This window comes from Gadus chalcogrammus, chromosome 14 (assembly GCF_026213295.1).
Source record: "Gadus chalcogrammus isolate NIFS_2021 chromosome 14, NIFS_Gcha_1.0, whole genome shotgun sequence".
NCBI lineage: Eukaryota > Metazoa > Chordata > Actinopteri > Gadiformes > Gadidae > Gadus > Gadus chalcogrammus.
This window is the reverse complement of record NC_079425.1, coordinates 5,568,779-5,586,278: the sequence shown is the minus strand read 5'-3', so window position 1 is coordinate 5,586,278 and position 17,500 is coordinate 5,568,779. Positions and strand designations below refer to the sequence as shown.

Below are 17,500 nucleotides of genomic sequence, written 5' to 3'. Positions count from 1 at the left end.
CTTGTTTTGGCCGTAAGGATAATTGTATCGTCTCCTTGTCTCTCCCGGTCTGTCTGTATATCTGTCTGTCTCTGTGCATCAGTCAGTCACGAAGAGAGATTGTGCATGTGTGTGTGTCTATGCGAGTTTAGATGCTTGCGTGTGTGTGTGTGTGTGTGTGTGTGTGTGTGTGTGTGTGTGTGTGTGTGTGTGTGTGTGTGTGTGTGTGTGTGTGTGTGTGTGTGTGTCTGTGTGTGTGTGTGTGTGTGTGTGAGAGTCAGTCAGTGAGTGAGTGAGTGAGTGAGTGAGTGAGTGAGTGAGTGAGTGAGTGAGAGGGAGGGAGAGTGTGTGCATGTGTGGGTGTCTAGATGTATGTGTGTGTGTGCGTGCGTGCGTGCGTGCGTGCGTGCGTGCGTGCGTGCGTGCGTGCGTGCGTGCGTGCGTGCGTGCGTGCGTGCGGGCGTGCGGGCGGGCGTGAGAGTGTGCGTGTGTGCTCGCGGGCGTGCACGTGTGTGTATGCGAGCGTCGATGCTTTTAGAGAGACCTGAAAAACGCTGCACTCTGCCACTAGCAACAGGGGCTGCAGACAGACTAATGACCTCATTACATCGCAGGTTACCAGGACAGCATCCCTAAAGCACCACCAGCCCCAAAGCCCCAAAGCCCTGAGCACCACCACCACCAGTGTAGCAACCACACCACCCTAAAGCGTCTTTGAGTATTTAAAAAAGCGCTAAAAAAAACGGATCAATTATTTTTATTATTAAAGCACCACCACCACCCTTCTACAACCACCAGGCCTGTAGCACCACACACCTCTAACGCCCCCCACGCCTGTAGCACCACACCCCTGTAACAACACCAGACCTGGAACAACACCAGCAGTGCAGCACCACAAGCACTGTAACCCATCTCAGCCGTTGCTAAAGTGTTCAATGAAACACAGAACAAGCACCTGATGCATTGGAAGGTAACATTTTAATTGGACTTAATGACTTATATTGTGTATCATTGCACATCAGTGGTAGCGAGAGATATCTATATTGTTACGTTGGTATTAGTGTTGACAGCTAATATCTGTGACAAGGGAATGCAACGATGGCCACAGTTTGATGGTTCTCACTGACAACATGGACGAGGTTGACTGTTTCAGACCCTTCTGAAGGTTCCTCAGGGGGTTGCGTGTGGAACCACCGTCTCTAATTGCAGGCCCTCAGGGATTTTAAATGAGACATTCAGAAAGCACAAGGCACTTAAGCCATGCGATGTTCTCTCTGGTCTGCCTCTTGCTGTTTATAAGGTGATTATAAGATGCACAGAGTGTATATTTAAATACATTTAGCTCTATAACTTGCATATCAACCCACTGACGAGCATCTTGGCTCGGAAAAATAAAGTGTTTACAATTTGTCTTCTGATGTGCCCTGGGGAAAACCTAATTTAACGTTGTGAAGTTTATTCACGCTTTTAAACTCCCCCTGTGGGAAACTTAGACGACAGTTGAGGACATGGCAAATTGAAATGAAATACTCCAGTGATTTCTACAAAAGTGGCCTGTCTATTTTAATGCAATACAAAAGATGAAACAATATCACATCACACCGCGCGCTCCGATCTGATGGCCACCTGATGGGGTTGGCGACAAGGCAACCTTGTGAGAGCTTGTGAGAGCATTGTGAGAGCCATCCTCCAACGACTTGTAAACTCACGTGTGTCCCCTGAAGCTTCCAGCAAAAGCCAACACAGGGAATCAAACAGACGGATGGGGATACTCTTTTTTCCTCTAGTGCATCGAAAAGTGTAGGGCAAGGTAGTTTGTTTATTTATGAACAAGTTTTACGCGAGGGACATTCATTTTGAAAAATCCGACGTCGACATGTTACCCATCGCGGGTTGACTCAGTTCCTGCTGAGGCTGCCATATTTGCAACAGGCTGACAGCACTAATGAACACGAGACTCACTACTCATGGGCTCCCACTTTCCCAGTTGGAAAAAACTATTTGTCTCGCTTGGCTCATCATTTTGACATTCAGAGTCGGAGCAAGGGATCAAAATGTGAAAAATAATATCTAGGGAGAAGTCAAAATAGCCACAGGCATAATCTCTCCCTCTATCTCTCTATCGTTCTCTTTCTCTCAGTGTCACTCTGACTCTCTCTGTTTCTCTGTCCATCTCTTCTTGCCTCTCTCTATCTGTCTCTCTCCATTTCTCTCTCTGCACGTCGCTTTTTCTCTAACAAAAACAACACAAACATTAAACACACCCATGGTGTGTGTGTGTGTGTGTGTGTGTGTGTGTGTGTGTGTGTGTGTGTGTGTGTGTGTGTGTGTGTGTGTGTGTGTGTGTGTGTGTGTGTGTGTGTGTGTGTGTTTATGCAACCTTGAGTGATGAGAGGGGACAGAGGTAAGGATTTGGAACACAGTTAGGAATGACAAAAAAGTCCCAAACCCACACACACACACACACACACACAAACATAATGTTTACAACGATTGTAGCATCATCAAGCTACAAAAGCCAACAGGGAGAAAGGAGGATCGAGAGAGAAAGAGAGAGGGAGCACGAAAGCAAGAAAGAGGAGAGGGAGACGAGAAAGGCGTAGGGGGGGAGGGGGGGGATGGGGGGGGGGATGGGGGGGGGGATGGGGGGGGGCGCGTCAAAATAAATGATGTCTTGATGTTGGCGGGCGAGAGAGAAAACGCCGTCGGCTCTAGGAGTTCTGAAAATAACTACAGAAGCCGAACCTTGTGGCCTTCAAAAACTAGGACTGATCAAGAGTCAGTTGGGCCTCAGTGGCCAGGGTGTGGACCGCATGGGACCTCCGGCAAATCACTGTAGTCAGTGCTGCTGAGGTGTTTGAGAGGGCAAGAGAGAGGGAGGCGAGAGGCAGAGAAAACAATGGAAAGAGGGCGCATCGGTTGAGGAAGCATACGTGTGTGTGTGTGTGTGTGTGTGTGTGTGTGTGTGTGTGTGTGTGTGTGTGTGTGTGTGTGTGTGTGTGTGTGTGTGTGTGTGTGTGTGTGTGTGTGTGTGTGTGTGTGTGTGTGTGTGTGTGTGTGTGTGTGTGTGTGTGTGTGTGTGTGTGTGTGTGTGTGTGTGTTCCTGGTCACCACTGTGTATTCCAGCTGATGCTGATTCTGACCTGGCCCCCATGCAAGACACTGCTGAGGTCTGTCTAAACTTGGCCTCCTTATCCCACACACGCACACATGCACGCACGCACACACGCACACACACACACGCACACATGCACGCCCGCAAAGGGGCTACTGGGAGACAGAACTGCCATTGATTTCACCAGGTCAGTTTTGTAGAGCTGAAGTGGAAAAGTAGGGCAGCAAGTCTACCTTATTAGAAAACCTTAGGGGCTTGTTTCCTTTGGGACAACTTTTTCAAATGCATTGAAAACTCTCCTCACTTCTCTCACACTATCACACTCTCTCTCCTTTCTCTCCTTCTCACTCTCTCTCTCGCTCTCTCCCTCTCACACTTTTCCTCTCTCTCCCCCCCCCCCCTCACTCTCTCTCTCTCTCTCTGCGTGCTAAGTTTGGATGTGAGCGAGTTTGTTTCTTCCCTCCTCTCACGGTTTTTTTCTATCTGGGTTGTTTGTGCATCTGTGTCTTGTATTTGGTATTCCTATTTTATTGTTTAGTCTCGATGTTTTGTAAGAAAGTAGATGGTTTAGTCTGTTTTGAATCTGACACTACCACAGTGCAGAGCATCATGCCCTCAAGTGTTATCCTCGCCGGTTCGGCGTTTAGTAAACTAACACACCGACATGCGCCAAGAATACGTTTCTCTGCTGAAGAATGTGGTTCAGCAATATAGGTGCATTTTTTGCAAATGATTTTGCGAAAAATGTGTCACCAATGAAATAATGTGTGAATAATTTCTGTAGACAGTGTTGACAAAGTGAATCCAATGGTGGAATCTGGCGCCCTTATTGGCGGCACACTTTACCTCTGTTCTCTCTCTGAAAAACATCCCACTTTTTTTTTTAAATGAAACGCTCTTAATTGGCGTAGTAGGGTCAGCTCGCATCGCCAATTAGAGCCGCCTCTTTCGGTTGCAAATTGCCCCCGGCTTAAACACGTTCTGTCTTTTCGTAGGCGAGTTTTCATGCTGTTCAAAAGCAAGGAGGATATTCATTTTTATTACTATTAATTGAAAGTCAATGAGTTCGATTATGCAGTGTTTTTAACCTCAGACACTGTGTTTTAAATGGAGGGACACATGATCAAGTTCATTCATGTTCATGAATGAACTTCATCGTTCATTAATGTTCGTAGGTGGAAAGTCGGAATGGCAAACGTTTCATCTCCGACCTACATGTGTTCGGGTTAGCAAGTCGGAAATACATAGATGATCACGCTCAACTACAAGAAGTAAAATATGTTATTGTAATAATAAAAAATTGTGTACAGTAAGTGAACAGACTATACATTGCTTTCATTGTAAGAGAACCCTAAAATAAGAACAAGTGCTATTAATAGTTACAATGCTAGATGCTGCCTCGGTATATACTTGGTATCGCCCGATACTGAAGTAAAATGGCATCAGAACATCTCTAGGAATATTGTTTCAGACGGCAGTGTGCCCCTCCCTCACCCCCCCGCCCTCCCGTAGAGGCTGTTCTGATGTAGTCGATGGGACAATTATACAGCACAGTGGAGAAGAGGCAGGTGATAGAAAGAAAAACGTTGGTGAAAGAAAGAGATGAAACATGACAGAGAAGGGAAGTGATGAAGGGGAGGCAGACCTTCAGGATGAGAAAGATAGCAGCCAGCCCCGGCAACAGGGTGAGGAACACGGTTGACACGTTGATGAAGACATTTCTAATATTGGAGAAAATCAACAGGCAGAAGATGAAATGGTAAGAGGTAAAAAAAAAAAGCAGGAGCAGGCAGGCTGGACGGAAGAGGCCTCAGGAAACAATCTGACCAGACTGCCCTTCAAGTGGCTGGGAATGTTTTGGAGGAAGAGGAAGAAGACTTTCTGATAGATGAAGATTTGTGTACAATTTCTGCTGAGGAAGGGAAAAGAAGAACCACAGATGACAGAAAAGATACCGCAAAGTCAAAAATAGTCTTCTGAAGATACTAATCCCCCTCCCGCCGTAGAGGAGAGTTCTGATGAGTCCGACAGTGAATCAGTCGATATGTCACAGGCTCAAGGGGATAAAGACATCGGATACTCCTTGACCAAAATGAAAAAACAAATGGAAAAGAAATTGTTTTTTGGACAAGAGACAAAAGGCCTGAGAGTCAAGGTGTTTAAAATGTTAGTTGCGTCCGCACAACTTCAAATGAAGAACACAGTTTAGCTTGGGAAACAGCTTTTCACAGTATTCTCCGTTTCTCTAGGCAGTGTTACCAATGCTCTTATGGGGCGGATAGTCCCGTAAAAGGTTGAGTAATCAGGATAAAGGCACAATATTAACTTTTTATAATAGTTTGGATCAATATTTATGCACCGAAATAAGGTTGCTGAAAGAAAACAGTTTTTGGATGACATAAATAATAGTTGTAGCAATGATGCATTTCTAGTTGTGGGAGGGGATTTGAACACTACAGAGGATAAGAGAATAGACAGAAATCACTCAGAACCTGAGCCTGGCTCTAGTAGACCTCTAGTGAGGATGATACTTCCACTGATCTGACTCATGCAAGGAGAAGGTTCCACAAGAGACAGCGGCAGCACACCTGGGTTCACATTCGAGAAGTTATATTATCAACGGCTCTGCTAGATCGGTTTTCTATTTGAATTAAGAATACAAAATCAAAAAGGAATTTTATGCATTTTAACACAGGCCTTTTAAAGGATACTTCTTTTTATTTTGTTTTGGAAAGAATACAACAAAAGCTGATTTTAAATCTTTGCAACCATGGTTGGATGTAGGTCAATGTCCAATCAAGCTACGATGTCAACAGTACACTCACAACGTCACAAGAGACAGAGTCAGGTCAAGGAGAGAAATGGAGATAGATTTGGTGGATCTACAATGTTTGGCAGAGGAGATCGAGGACATATTAAGGTTCTCACTGCAAAAAGCTTTGGCCAACCTACTAGGCACTGCAGCGCTGAAGCACAGGTGCTACCCGTGACATTGCACAAATGGATGTGCCATCTCAGTTTTCCTTTAATCTGGAGAAAATACAAAATACAAAGAAATGGTATCCATTCGCTTGCCTCTCGAATCTTGTGTCAACAGTGTCAGAACCGAAGAAAATATACAGCTGACTTTTACAGACACTTGTACAAAGGTGAACAGAAAGATGACCCTTTATTGGCCCCGTCATTTTATAGTGGTCTCCCAAAATTCCTGCATGACTCCATCCTTGAAGCAATACTTTAATAGCGATATGTGCTGCAGTACGGGGCTTGCAGATTTGTAAAGCTCCAGGCATAAATGGTCTGCAGTAATAGGGGTGGATGTTCTTTCTGTATTAAGGGACGGATTGGCAGGAGGGCGGTTGCCTGTGAGGTACAGGAGGGCAGTGATAACGCTGATTGCTAAAAAGGGAGATTTCCAACAAAAGATGGAGGCCGGTCTCCCTACTCGGCAGGGATTATTAACTGCTTTCGAAGATTTTCTCAACCAGGTTGGGACGAGTGATTGGGGAGGTCATCCATGTGGATCAAACCTACTGTGTGCCTTGCAGGTTGATCACTGACAATGTTCATTTAATTAGGGAGATTTTGGAAGTCTCTAAAAAGGTCTCTAAAAAAGTCACTCAAAGAGGATTGGTGATCTGCAGTGGGGAATTCAGCATGGGATTGTTGTGGGTAATTATTATTAATTGATTTTTGGGTGTCAAATATGTGTCTTTCTGTTCACAGAGAGAAATGGTGCAAACAAAAATAATTATTCTGAAAGCAAAAAACTACTTTGAAGAATTTAAGAGCCTATTATTTTTTTGCAATCAAGAATTAAATAATCGAGATAAAAACGTTATACATTTCAATCAAAAATAATTATATTTCAAACCCCAAAAAAAATCTTTAAAAGTTTTAAGAGCAAAGTTTATTTGTAACAAATATATTTTTAATTGGAACGCATGTCGTTTGGATCTTGATACATCATTTTCAGCCTTGTTGGTCTCAGAAATACACAAAGGTCCCCCTCATAGGATTGCCCAAACGCAAAATAAGTGAAACTAAGAGAAATCCATCTGACCAAGGGTTAGTTTTCTGCTAACTAGGTTTTATATGTAATGTACAGAAGTACTTTTCGAAGGTCTGCTTAATTTTTGGTTTTAAATCAACTAAAATGTCCATACACAAAAGTGCACTTTTAAACTTTATGATTGGCCAAGCAAAGAGGGCAATCTATCTGAGCCGAAAAAGAAAGTAGAAAATTCCCTGAGTGTAGACGAGCAGAGCTGGTTTACCCAATTTGTGAAGCCAAGGATTAAGGTAGATTTCAGGTATTAAATAAAAATACAGGACATCGATTCTCAATCATCTGGGGTTAAAGAGGAGCACTATGCTCTGCTGAGAGCTGTATTTGTATATATAGGCTAATTATGTATACATATCTATATGTATGTATGTGTATTTGTATACATGTATGTGTATGTATCATACATATTTAGTGCATTTGTATATCTTTTTTTGATTTAAGTATGTAAAAGGAACCTTTACATTGTATTTCATTGTCGATAAAGTAATCGGTTAAGAATAAAGAGCTTTCATAATTGTTGAACTACTCCAATTCTTTATATGCTTGAAAGCCACCGAAGAAATACTGGCGTATATAAAAAAAACACTTCAGAAGGCTGACTGCAGCTAAACACACAAACTGATGCTGCTTCACACAACATTCACCGTTAATCATGGCCAATTACACAGACACGCACACGCATGCATCCCTGGTATTCTTAGGACTACCTGAAAACAGATGCTGATTGACTTCAGCCTCCCTTTGCCATGGCAGAGAAGACATTATTACATGCATAACGCGTCTTCTAGTGCCTTTTATCTCACTTTCTTGAAAGCATATCACAATATTAGCGCTCACAAAGAGAGACAGTGAAACAGATTTGAAAGCTTGGTGAAATATTTAAGTTATTAAAAAACGAAGCACGGATGAATGATTAGCTCTACATTAAGATGCCAGATAACTGTAATGGTAGCCAAACAAGCTTTCTTGTTTTTGACGTTAAAGATTCACATACAAGCGCCCTCATGGTTCCCCTCATGCTCTCTGCATCGTGATTAGATCCATCTTGTTTCTGGTTGAGGGAGCGAACGCTGTGCAGACTTCAGTATGACCAAAACCGCAGAAAAAGATTTTTACGATTATGCATTTTTCAGTTTTTCTATTTTGGCATCGACTTTGTCCCAAAGTATTTGTTGTCATGGCATTCCTACTCACTGAGTCCTTTTAGACAACTCCCCTTCTCTGCGATAACACGCGTGGCTATGTCACACACACACACACACACACACACACACACACACACACACACACACACACACACACACACACACACACACACACACACACACACACACACACACACACACACACACAAACAGACCTAAACATATACATACACATAGCACATAGCACGGATGAGGAAGAAATAGCATGTTCTTTTCAACAGAGAATTTTTAGCTCAAAGATTCAAAGCAATTTGAATGCCCACTTCAGCTCAACGGAGGATGTACATTCACAGAAAATGGCACACACAGAATGGCTGGGTGCACTGCACATACATATATATTTTCTGAACATACACACAGAAAGACACACACACACACACACACACACACACACACACACACACACACACACACACACACACACACACACACACACACACACACACACACACACACACACACACACACACACACACACGCATGTGTGCCATCCGTCAAGTCCATCCCTCCTTGTTTTTCCCTTCCTTCTGCTTTTAGAACATTGTTTTACATTTACATTTTGTTTATCAATTTGGTACAGAAAGTTCCGGTTGTCATGGCATTCTTACTCACTTCAATACACAGGAGACACACACACACACACACACACACACACACACACACACACACACACACACACACACACACACACACAGACACACACACACACACACACACACACACACACACACACACACACACACACACAGGTGGAAAACCCCACAACCAAACCCGGTCCCACACACAAACTCTAACGGTGGGCACACCCATACGCACACACAAGCAGTACCACACACACACTCCTGTGGACCCACAAAGGCAGTACCACCCACACACACACACACACTCCGGCTGACCCAGACAGCCAATACCACACACACACACACACACACCGGTGGACACAGGCAGTACCACACATACACACTCAGTACCACACACACACACACTCAGTACCACACACACACACATCGGTGGACCCACACAGGCAGTACCACACATACACACTCAGTACCAAACACACACACATACACAAACACACACACCTGTGGACCCACAGAGGCAGTTCCACACACACTACTGTGCACACACACACACACGCAGTACCACACACACACACACACACACACACACACACACACACACACACACACACACACACACACACACACACACACACACACACACACACACACACACACACACACACACACACACACACACACACACACACACACTCCTCACCTCTGACTTTGACCTGCTCCGGGGAGCATTTGGGGCAGGGCAGCAGGCTGAACTCCTCGGCCTGGTGCATGGAGTAGTCCGTGCTGGCCACCACCAGGCGGTCCCCGGGGCCCCAGCCCACGGGACGCTCCGCCAGCTCCAGGAGGCTGCTGTCCGACAGCAGGTCGATGGACACGGACGCCTGGGGCCGCACTGCGGGGAGGACAGGGGGCCGGCGGTTACTATCCACTGATACTACAGCGGGGTTGAGGGACCTGATCCTGACTGTGAATATCTCTGCATCTCCACCGAGGCGATGAGGCAGAACTGCCTGACAGATGTTTCCTGGACAACACAGCAGCAGTATGCTCAAAGGGCAGTGGAAGACTCTTTTGACCTCAACTGATAGATAACCAATAACGTTATTGATGGAAGTAACGAATATGTAATAAGTGTTGGCTAATTGTGGAATAAGCGCAATATTACTTACCTTTTGTATACAGATCTAGATTGGACACACTTTACCATCCATATAACACGATATACAAGGCCCCCTCCAATATAACACGATGCTTGCTTGGACCCCAATTTAGTGGTACCATATAATTTGAAACGTTTCCCTCAAGCAGAAATAATAAACCACATTCACGCAGCGCAATGCTATTATACGAAGAGTGACCCAACAAAATGAAAAAAGTATTAATAATTTCTAACTGGATGCTGGATTGAAATGGCTGGAGAGGACGCAAGGATGCATATTAAGTTTTTCATCTCTGCAATGGAGTTGATTTTGATAGGAGCAAACACTACAGCATTATGAAACATAAAAGTGTTTTCTTTAGTTGGGTTTATGATATGAGGACAAAATGGTCAAGTCAGGGGTAGGCCTACTTTTGAAACATTTCATTCCTATATTAGCATGCTCGGTGTGAATGTGGTTGTTTCTGCATACACTGTAATTAAAACAAGAAATATGCATTGCTTTTTTTAATGCAGAGCAATGTGGAAGAATTTTGTTCACGTTATAATACGATCTCGGGAATAACCCGGTTGGTCGTTTGGGGACCCCAATAAAGGCGTTATAGGGAAGGAGTTTAAGTGTGCATTTAGTCATTTAATTTTTTTCCCCAAGTGTCTTACAAGTGAGGAACAAGGAACGCATTAACAATGAAGTATTGAGTCCCAAACAAAATTCACACAAACACGCACACAAACACGCACACAAACACACAGACACACACATGCAGACACACACACACAGAAACACACACAGAAACGACGAACAAAGCTGATCCCATAAAGAAACACAAAAACTAAAACATTCAAGTGGCATCACAGTCTAGGGACCTCATGGTTCATGGTCGACCGATGAAGTCGTAACAAAGCTAATGTTAGATGCTACCAGCTGCTCATACCGTCGTCTTTTTACTTTAAGCAATAGCTCTCCTCAATGCCGACAGTTATTAAGATATTCAAGAATCCCGTTGATCCCAGCATCCACAACTGCGAGATAGTCAGGAATAATATAGTAAATAGTGTTTTGTTTATATTCTTACTTTTAAGAACAGTTTAATGCTAGCGCAGGAAGGGAATAGATGTGTGGGAATATCCTCTCCTCTTGGTGCGGAGTCCAGGACTCATAGGAAACACACGGAGGCTACTACATGAATGCCAGACCGGCTGACTGCCTCTGTGTGTGTTCTTCCAGCTCTGGCCTCAGCTGTTTTATAACCGCATCCAGTCTCCTACGTGGCAAATTTTCCTTTCAACGAAAAATAGAAATATGAATGACATGTGTTGCCCTGATGTTAAGCTTCATATTTTCCTCTTTGTTGCCATCTCAATAAGTTCTTCAATATTTGTGATGTTTTAATTCATTCATTATCTCCCTTGTTATTTTTTAATGTGTATTTATTTTTTATTTCAATGTATGAAACATATTATTCGTGGGCAATGGTTGCACAACTGTGACTATATTTAGTTCACTACATTGTCATTCAGTCAATGTCTCATGGACTTGAGGGACATAGGAGTTTGTGACAGAGTGTGAGAAAGAGAGAGTGAGAGTGAGAGTGAAAGAGAGAGAACAAAATATATAGAGAGAGAGAGCAAAAGAGAGAGAGAGAGAAAGAGAGGAAGAGAGAGAGCGAGAGCAAAAGAGAAAGAGAAAGAGGGTGCGAGAGGGAGAGTGAAAAACAGAGTGAGAGAGCGAGAGCAAGAGAGAGAGTGTGCAAGAGGGAGAGAGAGTTTGAGAAGGAGAGTGGATCAGACAGTTGTCATCAGACTCATCGGGATGGATCAGGGAACGGACTGCAGTCTACAGCATCACCGCGAGACACCTGCTACGTGCACCACAAAGTATCCACCGCCGTTTGATTTATCAGTTGTGATTCTGTTTTTGATATTGCCCACATTAAGCTTGTTACGAGACTAAAACCCATGCAGGGATAAAAGGAAGAGAGATGTGATGACGGTACGTTTGGCAATGCGTTGAGTCGATTTAAAGCTATCTGATCAAAAGTGAACGCCTGCCTGCATTTGTAAGGCTGAATTAGAGACACCTCGCAATTTGTCCCCATGAATGGCAGTGAATGACATGAAGTGATGCAAGCTGATAGTTACTTAATGATCTACCTTACACACCCAACACCCGCACACTCTGTTAACTGCAAGAGGTATAGTGTTGAGTACGGATCTTAAAGCATCGACATATTGCCACCTATAGGATCTGTAAAGCCCGGTGTGTGTGTGTGTGTGTGTGTGTGTGTGTGTGTGTGTGTGTGTGTGTGTGTGTGTGTGTGTGTGTGTGTGTGTGTGTGTGTGTGTGTGTGTGTGTGTGTCCTCTCACACTCAGACACACACACATACACCCAAACACACCCAAAACGCACAAAAACATGTGACAGAGGCAAGTGATGCAGACAGAAACAAATACACACACACACACACACACGTACACACGGAGACACCCACACCCACAGACATGCTCAGACAGAGGGGAGGTGTAGGGAGGATGGAAGGGGTGAGCTACAGGTGTTTTTCCTTCAAGAACACTCTCCTGTGTGTGTCCATGCGTGTGTGTGTGTGCGTGTGTGCGTGTGCGTGTGCGTGTGTGTGTGTGTGAGAGTACGGGAGCTTGAGGAGCTCCAGACCTGAACTCAGAGTTGGCAGCAGGACTGTGTTCCTGCTCTCTGCTCCGCAGTCCAGACTCCACACATTCCATTCCACTGCAGCCCCCCCCCACACACACACACACACACACACACACAGACACATACAGACACATACAGACACAGACACACACAGACACACACAAACACACACACACACAAGTATAAACACACACACGTCGTACACACAAACACACAGACACAGACACACACACACACACACAAGCACACACACACACACACACACACAACCCCCCCCTCCCACACACGCACACACAAACACTCACCTCCCCCTCCCGACACACAACCCCACACACACACACACATATACAACCCCCCGCACAAACACACGGCGCAGTGTGGAATATGTGCATATTTCAGCGATAGAAATGAAGCCCTGTCCATCTCCTTCAGTGCACACACCGCCAGGCACTAACCGGCGGTGGGGACCTGTGAACGTACCCAGCTTTCCACAGAGGAAGCGCACGCGGTAGTTGTGACAGAGGCCGTGCGTCTGGTCCTTGTTCAGGCACACCAGGCCGTACTCCTTGTCCACCCTGTGGAGCACGTCTCCCGTCTGATTGGACGGCACACCGTCGTGAGTCTCCGCCTGGACGGGGCAGGTGAGGTGGAGAGAGAGAGGGAGGGAGAGGGAGAGGGAGAGGGAGAGGGAGAGGGAGAGGGAGAGAGAGAGACAGAGAGAGGGAGAGAAAGAGAGAGAAAGAGAGAGAAGGAGAGCGAGAGAGAGAAGGAGATGGCGTGATAGAGAGAGAAAGAAAGAAAGAGAGAGAGAGCGAGAGACAGACAGAGAGAGACAGAGAGAGCGAGAGAAAGAGAGAGAAAGAGAGAGACAGAGAGCGAGAGAGCGAGAGACAGAAGGAGATGGCGTGAGAGAGAGAGAGCGAGAGAGAGAGAGCGAGAGAGAGATAAACAACATATATTATAAGGAAAACATTGCAAGTTCTGTAATGTTGTGGGAGTTATTTTCTCGGATCACTTAAGAGATGTTATTATTATGGGTGTTGACTGTTAACACTCCCCTGTTGCAATAAAAATTGGGCAACAACAAATAGTTAGAGGAACGATAAGTTGCTTTGCTCCATCCATTTAAAGGCAAACCACAGTACTTGTGGTGTTGAGTGTGCGGTTAATTATAATTTTAAGAAGCTGAACCCTATGAATAGGTCAAACCCAGGCTATGCTTATGTTGTCCGTGGTGGAAGAAATAAGCTTAATTTACACACACAAAGATCAGCGTTAATTTAAAGAATAGATTAGCATATGTGTGACGAGGTCTCCTCAAATACAATCATGTCGTATCAGTTCATGTCGTCTTCACAACATAAGCAACAGCTCCAATCATTGTGTTTGTTTGTAAAGTGTGGAGCGGTTGACCAAATACGTCTATAGATCTTCCTTTGCCGAGTTGTTTTGCTTGGATTTGCCCTTTCTGTTTGGTAAATGTAAAGGGCATTTCACTGGGGCGATTTAAATTCAATTAAACTTCAATTAAATACACCTATTGATAGTGGGCGAGCAACTTTTCGAAATCAATCGCTGAACCAATTGCCTTTTTTATTAGGCGAACATTCCCGAGTCCCGCGGGACAAATGGAATGACCACTGGGGGGGGCGGCGTCGCACCACAATCACCACGGTGACAAATGTTTGGCACAAACAAAAAAAAGGACAACAACAACACATCCCTAAAGAAAATGTGCTGATGAGGAAAGTACCAGGGGCCTCCCCCCGCTAATTACCATACAGAGAGAAAGCAGGCTCAATAATCACCTGGATCCCCCCCCCCCTCCCCCCCCCCCCCCCCCACATAATCCTGCAGAGCCATCAGACGCAACGCAAGAGGAATGAGAAGGAGAGAGGAGGTGTGGCCAGGCCGTTGAGTTGGGGGTGAGGAGGTGGGGGTGAGGACGTGGGGGTGAGGAGGGGGGAGTGAGGAGATGGGGGTGAGGTGGTGGGGTTGATGGGTGGGGGTGAGGAGGGGGGGTGAGGAGAGGGGGGTTGAGGAGGAGAGGGTGAGGAGGAGAGGGTGAGGAGGTGGGGGTTAGGAGGAGGGGGTGAAGAGGGGCGGTGAGGAGGGTGGAGTGAGGACGTGGGGGTGAGGAGGGGGGAGTGAGGAGATGGGGGTGAGGAGGTGGGGGTGATGGGTGGGGGTAAGGAGGGGGGAGTGAGGAGGTGGGAGTGAGGAGGTGGGGGTGAGGAGGGGGGGTAAGGAGGGGGGGTGAGGAGGGGGGGTGAGGAGGGTGGAGTGAGGACGTGGGGGTGAGGAGGTGGGGGTGATGGGTGGGGGTGAGGAGGGGGGGTGAGGAGGGTGGAGTGAGGACGTGGGGGTGAGGAGGTGGGGGTGATGGGTGGGGGTAAGGAGGGGGGGTAAGGAGGGGGAGTGAGGTGGTCGGGGTGAGAAGGGGGGAGTGAGGTGGTGGGGGTGAGGAGGGGGGCTGAGGAGGGGGGAGTGAGGCCGTGGGGGTGAGGAGGGGGGAGTGAGGCCGTGGGGGTGAGGAGGGGGGAGTGAGGACGTGGGGGTGAGGCCGTGGGGGTGAGGAGGGGGGAGTGAGGACGTGGGGGTGAGGACGTGGGGGTGAGGAGGGGGGAGTGAGGACGTGGGGGTGAGGAGGGGGGAGTGAGGACGTGGGGGTGAGGAGGGGGGAGTGAGGAGGTGGGGGTGATGGGCGCTATCTCACCAGCTCACGACTCTCTGAGTAGGGCTGTGACAACATGAGCCGCCGCAGCACAGAGGGATTAGTGTGATCGGGTTGGGGAAATACCACGACAAAACCGTACACACAACGGTCACCGCAACAAACACAACAACCAACACTCCACAACAAACACCATACAACAATCAACACAACAAACACTCCACAACACACACCACACAACGATCACCGCAACAAGCACAACAACCAACACAATGCAACATAAACCGCACAAAGATCACCACGACGAAACCCTACAGAACAAACATCACACAACGATCACCGCAACAAACAAAACAACCAAGACTACATCAAAAAACTCTTCGCCACTAACCCTAGACAACAACAAACACTACACAACAAACCCTACACAACAAACCCTACACATCAACAAACACCACAACAATAACCACAACTAACACCACAACAAACTCAACAACAAACACCCTCACAAGAACAAAAGTACCTCAATAACTACACCTGACTTAAGAGGCCGGGTTGGCTCCGACGTCAACAACAGCAACCACAACAACAACAACAACAAACTAAACAGCAGACTGTTAACAGCGCCTTTGTAAACAGTCTGTGAGGGCCGGGGCGCGTCGAAGGGAGGAGGAGAGGATGAAGCCGCCCCATAGCGGTACCATACAGCGGTAATCATGATTGGCTGCTTTATGGACGCGGTGGCAGCAGCTCGACGGGAGCCCTGAGCTCTGGTGACGCATTGAGGACCCCAGACCCCTTCAATTAAACGGGGAAGGAGAAGACAGGAGGGGCGGGGTGAGGACGAGGAGAAATGGAACACATGCACTAGCGAGAGAGAGAGATGAAGGAGAGGAGAGGAGAGGAGAGGAAAGGAGAGGGGAGGAGGAGAACTGGAATACATGCATTCGCGAGAGTGGTGGCGGGAAAGGGAAGAGAGGAGGGGAGAGGAGAGGAGGATAACTCTAATACAAGCACTAGCGAGAGAGAGGTAAAGGGAAGGGAAGGGAGGACAGCAGAGGAGAATTGGAGAAGAACTGGAATACATTTGCTTGCACATGTAAGAATGCAAGTTCGAAAGAAGAGATGGATGATGCTCAACATTGACACACGCCACCCTAGCCCATGTTTTTAACTCCAGCGAAATTAGTTAGTAATTTTGTACCAATTGATGCATAAAACAACAAACAAACAATGAACCCTCTGACCCACAGCACTTATCCAGACAAAGGGCTAATGGAGAGCTTCATGCACTGCGAGGAGCCAAGCTCCACATCCACGCTGTGACGTGCCAGCAGCATAATAATAGAAGAGCTAGCATGAGGCTATAATCGCCCTCATGCTACTGCTGTCAGGAGTCTCACTGTTTGAACTGAAATACCCTCGCACACAGACACGCATTGGAAAAGACAGCAGCACACCTGCACACTTCCTCCACTTCCAAATCTGGCTCCTCCTGACGCCAATTGCAATGTTTTTGGGTGTTAAACTGGAACAAAAAAGCATTTTTTAATGCCTTTTCCCTATCCAAATGTTATTTTATATTCCATTGTTGTTTATGGTAAATCGCTTTATGCGTTATGGATTTATCCATAGATGTGTGTGTGTGTTTGGACGATGTGTGTGTGTGTTTGGACGTGAAGCCAACCGAACGTCTTTGCCAATATTTAGCTGATCCGTGTTTGTATTTACACGCTAACGACAAAATGCTTCAGGGTTTGAGTTGTTAATCGGCGGAACCGGTGGTCGATGAGATGCAGATGATGGACGACCTTTGGGGAGTAACTGCTTCACATTGTGTTTCCTGGCTCCCCGTAGATCCCTATAAGTAGGATAAAGAGTTGTTCACCAACAGATGAAACGTTCACCAGTGGCCCCAACCTGGGCGTCTGACGTGGTGGGCTGGTCCGGGGGGACCGCGCTCCCATCTCATCTTCATATCATAAATCACAAGGGGCTGGAGATATCCTACACCAACCTCCTAGTCGACGACACTGGCTTGATGCT

At 46.3% G+C, this 17,500-nt stretch overlaps 1 protein-coding gene across 1 annotated transcript in view; it reads right to left on the bottom strand.

Annotated features, from left to right (window-relative positions):
- cemip (cell migration inducing hyaluronidase 1) overlaps positions 1 to 17,500 on the bottom strand; it is a 98,840-nt gene that overhangs the window by 30,546 nt on the left and 50,794 nt on the right. The window contains exons 10-11 of the mRNA XM_056608298.1: positions 13,261 to 13,408; positions 9,650 to 9,841 (exon numbers count right to left, since the gene is read on the bottom strand). Of these exons, the coding sequence (XP_056464273.1) occupies positions 9,650 to 9,841; positions 13,261 to 13,408 (340 nt within the window). The remainder of the gene's footprint in view (positions 1 to 9,649; positions 9,842 to 13,260; positions 13,409 to 17,500) is intronic.